Raw genomic sequence first — 15446 nt, 5'->3', positions numbered from 1 at the left:
TAATGAAAGAAATGCTGAACAAATCTAAAGAAGACACAGTTAAAATATTAGAAGAAAAATGCAAAAAGATAGAATCCCTGGATGAACAATATAAGAAACAAACAGAATACATGAAGCACATTCAAATAAATATACAGGAAATCAAAAATTCCATTGGAAGTTATCAAAACCACCTCAATGAAAATGAGGTTAGAATTTCAGGCCTCAAATACAAGATTACAGCTAATGAATAGGAAAGGAAAGATCTTTGAAAAATAACAAGGAATCAGGACAAAACACTTCAACAGCTGCAAGATGATGCAAAACAAAAACAACATAAGATTGGTAGGGATAAATGAAAAACAAGGGGAAAACACAAATAGTATCAAGGGGCTATTTACAGAAGTAATAACTGGAAATTTCCCAAACATGAGAATGGAAACTGACATATGGATTAGTGAAGCATATAGAACTCCAAACTGCCATAACCAAAATAAAACTACACTCAGACATATAATAATCACCATCCCAGAAATCCAACATAATAGAATACTAAAAGCTGTTAGATAGAAAAGAGAGATCATCCATAAAGGAAAACCTATCAGAATTAGAGAAGACTTCTCAACACAAACAATGAAGTCAAGAAGAGCATGGAGAAAAGTATTTCAGATTCTAAAGGAAAATGACTTGCAACTCAGACTGATGTACCTTGCAAAACTGTCCTTCAAGGATAGAGAAATAAGATACTTTCATGTCACAGAACAGGTGAAGAACTTTGTGATAACCTAAGCAGTGCCCTGTAAAGAATACAGAAAGACATTCTAGATACACATAGGAAAAAACCACTAAGCAAGACACACAAACTGAATGGAAAGGTTAAGATACAAAAGCAGAAAGATTGTCAACAATAAACCAGTATGTAACAGTTATAACCATTAATGTAAATGGTATCAGTTTACCAATTGAAAGAAACAGATTGGCAAAATGGATCAAGAAAAAAACATCCAACAGTATGCTCTCTAGAAAAAACCCATCTGACCCAATGGGAAACACATAGACAGAAAGTCAAAGGATGGAAAACAATACTTCATGCAACAGGAACCCCCTCCAAAGGTGGGGATAGCTATCCTGTTTGCAGACAACGTGAACTTCAAATCAAGAATGATCTGAAGAGATAAAGAAGCTCATGATATACTAAAGGAAAACTTCAAGAGGAAGGGATAACAATCTTAAATATATAAGCACCAAATTCCAGAGCTCCCAGCTACACAAAACAAGTATTAACAGATATGAAAAATCAAATTAGCAATGACACAATTTAACAGGAGACCTTAACACACCATTGACACCAGTGGACAGGTCAAACAGAAAATCAGCAAAGAAATAAGAGAACTGAATCACCCCTGTGAACAAATGGACTTGATAGATATATACAGTGTGTTCCACCCAACAACATCAGAATAAACATTTTTCTCAGCAGTACATGGGACATTCTCTAAAATAGACCATATAATAGCCCATAAAACATATTTAAATAAATGCAAAAGATTTGAAATTACCTCATGAATGTCATAGGGTCGTAGTGCCATGAAACTAGATATTAATGACAAAAGAAACTGTAAAAACCCCACAAACACATAATACACTCTTGAGCAATCAGTGGGCCACAGAGGAAAAGAAGAAATTAAGCAATATCTACAAACAAACAAAAATACAAATACAACTTACCAGAACCTGTAAGAAGCAATGAAGGCAGGCTTCTGAGGAAAATTTATTACACTGAGTCCCATATCAGAAAAAAAGAATGAACACAAACAACCTGATGCTACACCTCAAACATCTACAAAAAGAAGAGCAATTCAGGCCAAAAGCCTAAAGAAGGGAGGAAATTATAAAAATCAGAGCGGAAATTAATCCAATAGAGACTAAGAAAACAACTCAAAGAATCAATGAAACAAAGAGTTGGTTCTTTGAAATAATAAATAAAACTGATAAGCTCCTAGCCAACCTTATTTTAAAAAGGAAAGAAAAAAACTCAGATTCATGCAATAAGGAATGAAAAGGTTGAAATCACTACAGACTCTGTGGAAATACAGAAGTTCATGAACACCTACTTCAAAAACCTCTGCTCTCATAGGTTTGACAACACAGAAGAACTGGACAGATTTCTAGAAACATACGAAGTACCAAAGCTGGGTCAAGAAGATGTAAAACTGCTGAATAATCCAATTTCTACTAAAAAAATTGAAAATGTAATTAAGAAAACAATGAAGAACCCAGGCCCAGATGGACTCACTATGGAATTCTACAAGAAATACAAAGAAGACTCAATGTTGAAACTCCTCAAAATCTTCAATGAATTCAAAAGGGAAGCATTTCTTTCTACGTCATTTCTGGAACCAAATATTACTCTAGTACCAAAACCTGTGAAAGACCCAACTAAAAAAGAGAACTACAGGCCAATTTCCCTAAGGAACATAGATACAAAAATTCTCAATAAAATAGTGGCAAACAGGATGCAGCAAATCATCATGAAGATTATATACCAAAAACATCTACAACACCAAACTAAGACCATCTACAACAAACCAGCAGCCAGCATCACATTAAATGGCCAAAAACTGAAAGCCTTTATGTTGAAGTCAGGCATAAGACAAGAATGTCCCTTATCACTGCTCCTATTCAACACAGTACAAGAAGTAGTAGCCAGAGCTATTAGACAAGAGAGAGAAATAAAAGGAATAAAGATAGGACAAGAGGAAGTTAAATTATCATTATTTGCAGATGACAACATACTCTACATAGAAGACTCCCAAAATTCCATTGAAAGACTCCTAGATATAATAAATAAATTCAGCAATGTATCTGGATACAAAGTAAAAATTCAAAAATCAACAGAATTCGTATACACTAAGAACAAAATCGCTGAGAGAAAAATAAGAGAAGCTACATCCTTCGTAGCACCATCCATAAAAAAATGAAATACTTAGGAATTAATCTAATGAAAGAAATAATAGACCTATTCAGAGAAAATTATAATACCCTGAAAACTCAAAGAGGATCTTAGAAAATGGAAAGACATCCCTTGTTCATGTATAAGAAGAATGAATATTGTGAAAACGGCCATTCTCCCCAAATTTTTATAAAAATTCAAGGTAATTCCAATGAAAATACCACTTATATACCTCACATATCTAGAGAAATCATCTCTAGAATTCATCTGGAAACAGAAAAGACCTAGACTAGCAAAGGCAATTCTAAGCAACAAAGGCAAGGCAGGAGGCATCACAATCTCTAACTTGGTTATAATACAAAGCTACTGTAATAAAATCAGCATGGCACTGGAATAAAAACAGACCTGAAGATCAATGGAATAGATTACAAGATACGACCACAACTACCAAAACACTCAACCACCTTATTTTGATTAAGGAGCCAAATATGTTCACTATAAGAATTACATTCTCTTTAATAAATGATGCTGGAAAAAAACTGACTATCCATATAACAAAAATTAAAACTAGACCCATGCCTATCACCATGTACTAAACTAAAATCTATTTGGATCAAAAAACTAAATATTAAACAGAGATACTAAATCTATTGGAAGACAAATTTGGTAAAAATCTTGAAGACATAGGGGTAGGTAGATATTTCATGAACAAGAATCATACCGCATGGAAAATATTTCCTAGAATCAATAACTGGGATCATATCTTATTAAAGAGGTTCTGCGTGTCAAAAGAAAACTCCAGCATAGTGAAAAGAAAACCCACAAATTGGCAGAAATTCTTAGTGAACAATTCCTCATACCAAGGACTTCTGACCAGAATGTGTAAAGAATTAAAAAAATCAGACCCCTGAAATTCAAACACACAATCCAAAAATGGGCATCCAAGATGAATAAACAATCCTCAGATTTAGAAATACGAATCACAAATAAATACATAAAAAATGTTCATCATCATTAGTCTTTAGAGAAATTCAAATTAAAACAACACTGAGATTCCATTTCACTCCAGAAAGAATGGCCCGGGTCAAGAAAACAACAATGCTGGAGAAGATGTGGGGGGAAAGGAACTCTTCTGCACTGTTGGTGGGAGTGTAGACTGTTGCAACCACAGTGGAGGTCAGTCTGGAGATTCCTCAAAAAGCTGGGATTGGAAGTCCCATTGCACCCAGCTCTTCCACTCCTAGACATATTCCCCAAAGAACTGAAAACGTCATACCACAGTAATATATGTGCACCCATGTTTATAACAGCACAATTTGTAATAGCCAGATCCTGGAAACAATCTAAGTGTCCATTAGCTGAGAAATGGATAAAATATTTTGTTATGTTTGATACTATTATATATACTATGTATATTTTGTTATGCTTGATATTATTGTATATACTATGTATATGCTTTCCACGCAGGTGCTTATGCTGCTGAGCTAAATTACTGGTCCTTGTATTTTTATAATGCCAATTGTAGTGTATATTTTCACTTTTGTATTTCACTGTTCTTTTTGTGGTTAGTGTAGCTGTTTGTCAATTTTGTTTACGTTTAAAGACTGTTAATCTTTCACACATTTTCACAAACTTTTATTCTTTGTCCTATGATCTTTATAGTTTCATTTCTACTGGTAAATTTGGTGTTGGTTTTTTCTTTTGCTAGTTCAATGGAGCATTGCTACAGGTTGTTCATATGGTACCTTTCTTGTAGATGTAGGTGTTATTAAAGTATGGTTTTGTCTTAGAACTATTTTGCTGTATCTCATGATTTTTGGTTTTATGTGCTTTCCTTTAATTAATCTGTTTAATAATTTTAGGAGTAAGGCCATTTTCACAGTGTTTGTTCTTCCTACCCATGAACAGGGAATGTCTATCCATTTTCTGAGATCCTCTTCAATTTCTTTTGTTAGAGTGTTGTAATTCTCACTGAATAGATCGTTTACTTCCTTTCTTAGATTGATTCCCAAGTAATTCATTTTTTGGATGATATTGTGCAGGGTTTGGTTTCTCTTATGTATCTCTCAGTGAGTTTGTTGTTTATGTACAGGAATGCTAATGATTTTTGAGTGATGATTTTGTATCCGGCTATATTATTAAATGTGGTTATTACATCAAGTAATCTTTTTTATGGAATTGTGGGGTGTTCTATGTAGGGTATCATGTCATCTGCAAATAATGATAGCTTAGTTCCTTCTTTCCTGTACTTATTGCTTTTATTTCTCTCTCTTGTCTTACTGCTCTGGCTAATAATTCCAGCACTATACTGAATAGTAGTAATACTGGACATTCTTGTCTTGTTCCTGATTTTAGAGTAAAAATTTTCAGTTTTCACCATTTAATATGATGCTGGCTAATGGTTTGTCATAGATGGGTTTTATCAGATTGTTGTAAAGACCAACTGTACCATTTTTCCTGAGTGATATTACCATGAATGAGTGTAGGACATTATCAAAAGCTTTTTCAGACTCTGTTGAATCATGATTCTTATTTTTTGCACTACTGATATGGTGTATTACGTTTACTGAATTGCATGTGTTGTACCAGCCCTGCATTCCTGGCACGAATGTCACTTGGTCATGTTATGTAATCTTGATAATTTTCTGCATTCTGTTTGCTAGAATTTGATTGAGGAATTTTCCGTTGATGTTCATTAGAGAGATTGGCCTGTGATTCTCTTTTTCAGTTGGGTCTTTTTCTGATCTTGGTACTAGAGTAATACTTGCTTCCAGAAATGAGTTAGGGAAAAATTGTTGCCCTTTCAAGTCCACTGAAGAGTTGAGGAATGTTGGAATTAAGCCTTCTTTGAATTTCTGATAGATTTCTGCAGTGAATCCATTAGCACCTGGGATTTTCTTTGTTGGTAAAGCTCTAATTATATTTTGATTTTCATTATTTCAAGTTTATTCAGAAGTTTTACATTTTATTGATCCAGTTTTGATAATTTGTTTGCTTCTAGGAATCTGTCCATCTCTTCTGTGTTAACAAACCTATGAGAGTAAAGGTTTTGAAATAGGTATTGATGATCTTCTGTATTTCCACAGGGTCCTTGGTGATTTTGCCCTTTTCATTCCTTATTGCATGAATTTGAGTTTTTTATTTTCTTTTAAAAAATAATATTGGCTCGGGGCTTATCAATTTTATTTATTCTTTCAAAGAGTTAACTCTTTGACTCAATAATTTTTGTATTATTTTGTTAGCTCACTTGCTTTGATTTCTGTTCGTATCTTTATAATTTCTTCAATACTTTTGGCTTTGAGCTGGACTTGCTCTTCTTTTCTAGATGTTTGATATTTAGCTTCACATTTTTCAGTTGTGTTTGTACTGTTTTCCTGATGCGGAAATTCAATGCAAACGTTTCCTTCTGACAACTGATTTCAGTTTCATCCCACAGGTTTCAGTAAATTGTATTTGTATTTTTGCTTGATTGTACATATTGTTTAATTTATTCTGTAATTTGTTATTTGACCCTTTGATTGCTCATGAGTGCATTATTTAATTTCCATTTGTTTATGGTGTTTTTGTAGTTTCTTTTGTCATTATTTTCTAGTTTCATGGCACTACGGTCAGATAACATGTATGGGATAATTTCTACCCTTTTACATTTACTTAAACATATAGTATTGGCTAGTAAATGGTCTATTTTAGAACATATTCCATGTGAAGCTGAGATGAATGTTTATTCTGATGTTGTTCGATGGAACACTCTACACAAGTGTTCTAAGTCCGTTTGTTCACAAGTTTGATTCAGTATTTCTTTACTGATTTTATTGCCCCACTGATCTGTCTCTTTGTGTCAATCGTGTTAAGATCTCACTTCATAACTGTGTTATTGCTCATTTGAGTTTTCATTTCTATTAATATTTGTTTTATTTAGTTGTCTGGTCTCATATGTGGTGCATATATATTTAGCGTTGTTGTCTCTTCCTCTTTATGTTTAGCCTCAATCATTACATAGTGACATTCGTTGTCTCTTTGAAACCTTCTTGCTTTGAAGTACACGTTGTTTGCAAACAGTGTAGCTACCTACTCCTGGTTTTCTTGGGGGAGGGGCTTCCTTTTGCATAAAATATTGTTTTCCATTCTTTGACTTTAAGTCTAAAAATTTCCTTTTGAGTTAGATGGGTTTCCTGTATACAGCATATTGTTAGATGTTGTTTCTTTATCCATTCAGAAATTCTGTTTCTTTTAAGTAGTGAATTGAGGCTGTTTACATTAATGGTTGTAAGTGATATATACGGCCTCATTTTTGCCACAGGACAAAAATCTGCTGTTGATTCTGTACCTTTCTCCTTTGTTTAATTGTTTGCCTTGATATGTGGTCTTTTTCTGGTGATGTTCTTGAAGTCATAGTTATTTTATGTCTAGAATATCTTTCAGTATTCTTGTAGGGTTGTTTTGGTATTCATGAAGTTCTTCAGCTTTTCTTTGTCGTGGAAGTATCTAATTTTTCCATCAATTTTGAAGGACAGTTTTGTAGGGTACATTAATCTGACTTGGAAGTTGTTATCCTTTAGGATTTGAAATGTTTTGTTCCGTGCTGTTTTTCATTTCATTTTTTGTCTCAAAAACTCTGCTGTGGTTCTCATGAGCTTTCCATTATTGATAATATGTCTGTTTTCTCCAACAGTCTTAATATTCTGATCTTATTTGAATTTCTGGGATGTTGGATTATTACATGTCTGATTATAGACTTATTTTGGTTATGGCTAATTGGAGTGATATATACTTCACATATCTACATAACAATTTCTTTATCCATACTTGGGAATTTTTGCTATTGCTTCCTCATTTTTATAATATCATTTGTGTTGTCATTTTCTTTTTCATTTACAGCTATCAATATTTTATATATATATATATATATATATATATATATATATATGCAACATTTTGCAACTGTTCAATAGCTATTTCCTTACTCTGTTATTTTTAAAACATCTTTCTTATTCACTAGCTGCAGTCTTCTCTTTGAGGTCTGAAACTCTATCTTAACCTTCATTCAAGTGGTTTTGCCCACTTTTGATGGAACTTTTGATTTTGTGGATAACTCTTTGAAACTGTTTATGCATTCTTTTTTTCTTATATTGTTCATTCAAGATGTCCACCTTTTGGCAGTGTTCCTCAATTTAACTATGACATTTTTGTTTATATTCAGCATTTTAAAATTACATTTATCATTTCTTCTTTTACCTGGGAGATTATCTCTGATCTGAGTTCCTGTAAAACTTCATAGATTTGTTTCTTTTCTTTATTTGCTATCATTTCAAAAGTTTCAGATGTATGGCTTACAGTTTTTTTCTATGTCAGTGTCGCCTAGGCTTGTTTTGGGTAGGTTATTTTTTTTTTTTTAGGCTGCATTTTGCTATTCCATTTTGCCATTTCCTGTATTCCTTGTGGGAAGCTGAATGCAGTTGCTTTGTGGGTAGTGGATGTCTTTGTATACTGCAGAAAGTTTCCCCAGCTGAGTGGTGGTCATTAGGCAGGACATGTTAAGTCCCTAGTGCCACTCAAAGGCTCTTCAAATGGGAGGAGTATTCTGGGTGGAACTTCAGAACACTCATGTGATACTCTGAATCTCCTTAGCTGTTTGTGGTTGTTGTTGTTCTGAGTGGCATACCAAAGCTGAACAGTTAAAGTATGCTTTCAACTCATGTCACATGGGCACCAAAGTGCCTCAAATGGGCGGGGCCTACCAGTTTCTGAGCGATGTGCCAAGGATGCATGGTGAAGTGGTGTTTGCTGTTCAGGCCTTGGGAATCCTTTGTTTTATAATTGGATCCTGAGTTCCTTTTAGAAATGTTTGATTAATAAATATAAGTTTCAACATATTGATTTGCTCTTAATTTTTTCTGAATTTTTACCTTTTTCCACTGTAGTCATGTGAAGAATAGAAGACTCTATCAGCCTGATTTGCACTTGACTTTTCTTCTCTGAGTCTTACATTTTCCAATCAGTATGGTGGCAGCTACCTGCCAAACTTGACAGAAATGGGAACCACAATCATAGACTAACAAAAATTGGTGGTTTTATTCATTTAGTCAGCAGAAAACGCAGCATTTAGAGGTTTGGATATGTTTTGTTTAGGATTAATAAAGCAAAAGGCAGGGGAATACAGAGCCATTTTTACCCTCCCCTCATGTTTTTCTTTTTTTTTTTTTTTTTGTTTTCATTTTTCAATCAACACATTATCTAACTACCTTCACATTCCTTGGCCCAGAAATCAGTAAGATATATCAGATACCTAATATATGACATCTTGAGTTTTCTAGTTTCCTAAAACAAAAAGTTATGATTCATATGGGCAATATTTCTATTTCAGGTTGCTCATTTTTTGGAAAGCCTGTGGATTCCTTCACTTCCCTCAGAATGGATCATAAAAAACATGCAAGTGTTCAAAACAGGGTGAAGTCACTTAACAGACTGTAGAAGTTTTGGGCATGAAGGAGCCCTATGGGTTATCAGAGAAACTCATGCAGTGTGCTCATTGTACACATTGCATTCATTCATTCTTCCATTCAATAAAACATCTGATTCAAATCCACATTCTACCTCACACATCTGTGTGTCCCTACAACTGCCTATGAAGGAACTTCTTTTTAAACTATCTGTAGATTATAACTATGTGTTTCCTGCACCATCAAAGACTGAACAATCTAAATAGGTATAGTATCATAAATTGCACATGATCCTTGTCTTCTCAGATGCTGGAGCCCCCACTTACATGTATGAGTTCCAATATCGACCAAGCTTTTCATCAGACTTGAAACCCAACACTGTGATAGGAGACCATGGAGATGAAGTCTACTCAGTGCTTGGGGCTCCACTTGTAAAAGGTAATGTTACTTTTTTCTGGCCACAAATTTAGAGTTAGGAGATCTAATATTCTTGGTGTGATGATCTTGAGCATGCTTTCCCTTTTCTGCTTCTCTAAGATTACTGTTTCTATAACACAGGAATAAAGTATAATAGGCAAAACATTACCTTCTTCTCTCACATGAAAGAAGACATATGCATATATGCCTGAGTCACAGTCACCCTTACAATCTATATGAATGCCATAAGTGAGACAACAATTTGACTTTCTCTAAGGCCTTGTTTGAAGGCCTTGCTATTGTTTAAAGGCTATTGCTTAATTTTCTACTCACTAGTATGTAACGTGAATAAAGAAATAGTTTAAAATATGGCTACTCCTTGATTCACATACCGTATGTTCCCATTTCAGTGTGTGTCATTTCATTAACCCAAAACTTGTATCTTATCCTTTATATATTTAATGATAGAATGTTTCAAGAAGTTTTTTTCCATGGCTGTTGTAAATCTTTTAGTTTGCATATGGCCATCTTCCTCAGGGCCGTTCTGAACATACGTGTACCTCTGCTTATCTTTCACTCAGGGGGCGTTATTCAGGCTCTTTAAAGATTTAATGTTTTTAATACTTTGAAATAGAGAAGTGTGTAGGAAAATTAAATTTATAAAATTTACCAGAATTTTTATAAACTACAAGTATGTGGCATTGAAATCTTGAGGCTAAGATGTAGACAGAAAAGACAAAGGCATCCAGAATATGGATGGACTTTAGATCCATGAATGAGTCTTATTATTCATGATTCTCAATTTAAAGTGTACATAAAGCCAGAAACTCCTTAAAACATGAACTTTTGAGACAATATGTCAGGAATAAAGGCCAAGCCTCAGAATTTCTAACCAATTTCCTGTGCTGCAATTGTTGGTGGCCCAACAAGCCACACTTTGAGTATTAAAGGGTTTGTTTGTCTGTTTGTTTGTTTGTTTGTTTTACTTCTCCACAGAGGGTGCCTCAGAAGAAGAGATCAACCTTAGCAAAATGGTGATGAAATTCTGGGCCAACTTTGCTCGGACTGGGTGAGGCTGGTGGCAAAAATGGAAAAGAATTGGTGGTGGTGTGTGGTTGGACATACCTGCTCGGATAGGGTATTTTCTACAATTGGAGTCATCAAACACCAGACACTGAGACCATAGCCCTGTGACAGTGAGACTTTCTGTGAAAGTCTAAAGCTGCTCATGGAGATGGGAATGGGTCTATTTCTCGAGGTAGATGGCTCTCTTGAACAGATAAGCCAGTGGGCAGTTGAAAGTTTCACAAAAACAAAGGAGCATCCATGGAGTTGATTCAAGAATTTTTCTTTGTTCCCAGGAACCCCAATGGGGAAGGTCTGCCTTACTGGCCAGAGTATGACCAAAAGGAAGGATACCTGCAGATTGGTGCCACCACCCAGGCTGCCCACAAACTGAAAGACAAAGAAGTGGCTTTCTACACTGAGGTTCTAGCCAAGAAGACTGTGGGGGATCCACACCAGCAAGAACACACAGAGCTCTGAAGGAATGACACAGCCAGTTTCAGGATCCTGAGACAATTAACATAGGTGTATCCTGTGTCAGATGTTTGTAATCTAGATGGTATAAGTTTGTAGTGTCTGAAGAACTGTTTGTTTCATGGAGGGTAGAATGAATGTGGAATATTTGTACAATTGCCTAAATTTGAAGCCAAATATCAGTTTTGACAATAAAATCAGTGTCTGTGTGTTGAGCTGGAGATGAGTCAGTCATCCTCATAAAGCAAGGTGATGAAAGGCACCATGGGGAGCATACGCCTTTGCTGTGATCACTTGATGAATGACCACCCTGATATCCAAAGGAAGAAGAGTCATTGAAGGAGAGACAAGTTATGAGCACTGTTCATCACTCTTACAGGCATTTGATGTCATAGTTCTGAGAATTCTTCTAAAAGGTTTATGAAATTGACAAAAATCAAGCATAGACTATGAAAACATAAAATCCTTGGGTACCAAAGGGTAAAATGGAAATTTACACCCATCACAAATTCTTCACCATGAACATCTGTCAATTGAGCATGAGACGTTGTGGACAGGTGTTAAGATTGGGGAAAACCTGTCTCTAATGTGCAGACGTAGAATCCTGCTCTGACCACTTTCTACTAAGCAACAAAATATTAAAATAGAGACAGAATTAGCAGCAAAAGCTGTTTTCCTAGGGTCCCTGTTGGAAAACAACTGAAGAAGAGAAAAAGGAAAAATGTAAACCTTCTGTCTTACAGTTTGATATAGATTTCTGGATTCTGATTCTTAGAGATCTTTCACTCCTAGGGAAGGGCATGTTGGTGGAGATAGTTGTGTCATATACCATGTGACACAGGATGTCCTCTTTGAGACAAGACCCACGCTAAAGAAAGTATTCCTCATTAGACGTAGCTTCATACCAAGTAACCTCAAATTACTTATATAATGTTAAAGCCTTAGATAGACCATTTATGAAAAATACCATGAAATATGGAAGACAGTAATTTAAAGTACAGTGTTACAAGATTTAAAATTTTCATTTAATTGATATTGTATTGCAACATGATCATTTGAAGTCAAGTATTGTATACCGAGAACAATCAGTAAAGGTTTTTAAAAAGATGTCTGCATAGTAACCAAATAGGCATAGTAATAGTGAATCTGTAAAATCTTCACCATCAATGCAAGCAAGTAGGAAAAAAAAAAACAAGCAAAAAATAACAAAAATTTAAAAAAGCTCTGCTATGAAAGAAAATTGACTAAACCCATCAATGAAAAGAGACTGTCAGATTGGGTTTAAAAGACAAGGCCCGACAATATGCTGAATCATAGTCAGATATTTGTAATTATTTTATAGTTGTCTGATGAAAACTTTTAATCTCAGATCTCCTCTTACCTTCCTGACCCTTGTCTAAAGAAACTGATTAGAAAGCCTGAGTGCTTCTCCCACTGGTGCAGGGGGAAAATGCAAACCTCCCCAATCTCACAGTGGTCCCTTCCTCAAACACAGCAGCACCCCCATCAGTCTTTCCTTGCTCTCTGGAGCCATGTAGGTCCATTCTGTGTGAGCTGTAGCCCCCACTCCAAAGACAGCAAGTATTGTGTGGAACAACACTTTTCATTTTTTCTGATGGGGAAGTGGTATCAACATTCTTGACTTCCAGCTCAAACTTTGGGTGAAAATTCATTATAAACATAAGCAAGTATTATGAATGTGTTTTGGAAAAGATAAACCCCCAGGTACTAAAAAATCGATATTGTCCCATATCAATTTTAAACCAATGAATGTTGAAAAATTCTTTAGAAGGATTATTGAAAATTGCAGTGATCAGGTCACTCTAGTACAACTGAAGTAAAATCTTGGACTTTGAAAGGGATCTGCACATCTATTTTTTTTTTCTTTTTTCAGTTTCAAACTGTCTGATGCATACAGTGTGTCTGAACCATCTGTGATGTTTATATTTTTCAAGCTTCTAGAACTGATTTTAAAAGTGTATCTTATATGATTATAAACATAAATCAGTGAGAAACTTTGGATATCACTACTTTAATTTTTATTATTATTTTATGGCATTCATTTGTAGTAAATAAAATGAGTCAAATGCCAGACATCATTGAGTTATTTTTATGTTTTTTGGGGTTTTTTTGTTGTTGTTTTTTGTTTTTTGGTTTTTTTTTGTTTTGTTTTTTGTTTTTTTTGAGACGGGGTCTTGCTATGCAGTTCAGGCTGGCCTTGAGCTCACTTTGTAGTCCAGGCTGGTCTGGAACTCACAATGATCCTCCCACCTCAGCCTCCCGGGTGCTGGGACTACTGGCATGAGCCACCACACCCACCTCTGTTTTTCTTATGTTTTGAGAATTAATCTTCCTCTCTTTCCCTCTACTGTTTCTACAACCCATCTGTGTTGTGACTTTTCTTCTTTATCTTTACTGCTTCACACTTTCAACTTCTTTCTTTCTTTCTTTCTTTCTTTCTTTCTTTCTTTCTTTCTCCTCTTGAATGGTAGGCTGAACCCTTTTTGTTTTCATTCTTAGGCAAGTTCTCTTTAGGTCACTAAGTAATCAAAGCAAGACTCAGTGTTGCAGTCTGTCTACCTCAGCCTCCCTCGTTGAGACTACAGGTATAAGCCACTAACTCTAGCAGTGTAAATCCACTTTCTTTAAAAGCCACATCACTTCTCACCCTTTAACAATCACAATGTATATCACCTGTCTCAGTTATGTCAGGATTTTCGTCATTGCAAAAACATAAAATATCGAATCATCTTCTATCCATAAAATAATTCATTAAAACAAATAAAATTTTCATCAAACAATTTTTTATTCAATTTATAAAATCACAATAAAACAAAACAGGGACAAACTACATCAAATAAAGAGGTCTCTGTGTATCACTTAATGTACAGCAGAAAGCACCAGTGTTACAGGGAAAATACACTTCTTTCTAGCTGGAGGCTTCTGGGCTGCTGGTGATCAGATGATGCAGAATTTGGGTGAAATACAAACCATACTGAATGGTTTGATTATAAACCAGTATCACATATATTTAATGCAGCACTTGGAAAGGGCAAAATGACCTGAATGTTGAAAGTCCATGACACAGAATGCTTAACATTTTGCACCTCTTTCTTTTCTGATCTTTGTACTTTCTAAGTTCCTAAAGGTCTTCAGATAAAGGGATAAAGGATTGGCTCTTCCCAGGCCTACCTGTTTATTCTCTTTATTGAGGGACCCTGATACCTGAGACCTTTACCCAGTTCTGAATTCCAATGCTCCTTTCTCCTAGCCCTAGTCTTCCTGTCCCCAGCAAACCTGAGGCAGAGAGAGGATTCAGGCTCAGCACTTGCTCCTCAGATGCTGGCATTTCTAGGGCTGCTCCAGATGATTCAGGCTCAGATGAACCTCCCTTCCTTCTTCTAGTATCTATCCTGTTTAGTCACAATTCTTATTGTTGGTAAACATTTACATTAAGAATGAGCTTGATTGGTTTGCTGGGAAGGGAAAGTCAGGGACAGGATAATGCACAGAACAGATTTGCCATTAAATTGTGTCAGAATACAAACACAAATTGGTTCACTGATGAAGAGTTTAATGTTTCATAGATGTGATAGAATTCAGTACTTGACAGAGGTTTGAGTTAGGGGGAAAGAATTGGTGTGGAGGAGCCATGGCCTTGAATATGCAGGATGATGAGGGCCCACTGCAGATAGCTGCATGTGTTATACTGATGATGTTGCTATAACATACCTTGGGGTCCTGAGGAGCTGGTCCTTACACCCTTGAAACATTACAAGAAAAGAGATCATAGTAGCCAATATTTTTAATTTTATTTCATGTTTTATTTTTGGTACCAGGGATTGAACTCAAGACTTTGCATTTGCCAAGCAGGCACTTCTACAGCTGAGCTAAACACTAGGCCCCATAACCCATATTCTATAGGAACAAACCACATCACTCTTCCCTTTTGCTTTGCCTGATGTCCACCAAACTACAGCAGCATAAAAAGCAATATGAGCATTTCTCCCCTAGAAGCTGTAACAAAATATCTGACATTGAGAACTTTATAAAGAAGAGAGTTCTAAAGCTCAAGAATATGGTGCTGGCTTCTGCTTACTCATTGCATTTCAGTGATG

At 35.4% G+C, this 15446-nt stretch overlaps 1 protein-coding gene across 1 annotated transcript in view; it reads left to right on the top strand.

The window, feature by feature from the left end:
• The window catches only part of LOC100730472 (liver carboxylesterase 1-like), a 35793-nt gene extending 24250 nt beyond the window's left edge, over nucleotides 1-11543 (top strand). The window contains exons 12-14 of the mRNA XM_003472092.3: nucleotides 9679-9810; nucleotides 10786-10858; nucleotides 11151-11543. Of these exons, the coding sequence (XP_003472140.2) occupies nucleotides 9679-9810; nucleotides 10786-10858; nucleotides 11151-11334 (389 nt within the window). The 3' untranslated portion in view covers nucleotides 11335-11543. The remainder of the gene's footprint in view (nucleotides 1-9678; nucleotides 9811-10785; nucleotides 10859-11150) is intronic.
• Nucleotides 11544-15446: the final 3903 nt, after the last annotated feature.

Source organism: Cavia porcellus, unplaced genomic scaffold, assembly GCF_034190915.1.
Source record: "Cavia porcellus strain 051 isolate PalLab524CR breed Dunkin Hartley unplaced genomic scaffold, mCavPor4.1 scaffold_4, whole genome shotgun sequence".
Classification (NCBI taxonomy): Eukaryota; Metazoa; Chordata; class Mammalia; order Rodentia; family Caviidae; genus Cavia; species Cavia porcellus.
This window is presented reverse-complemented; position numbering and strand designations above follow the sequence as displayed.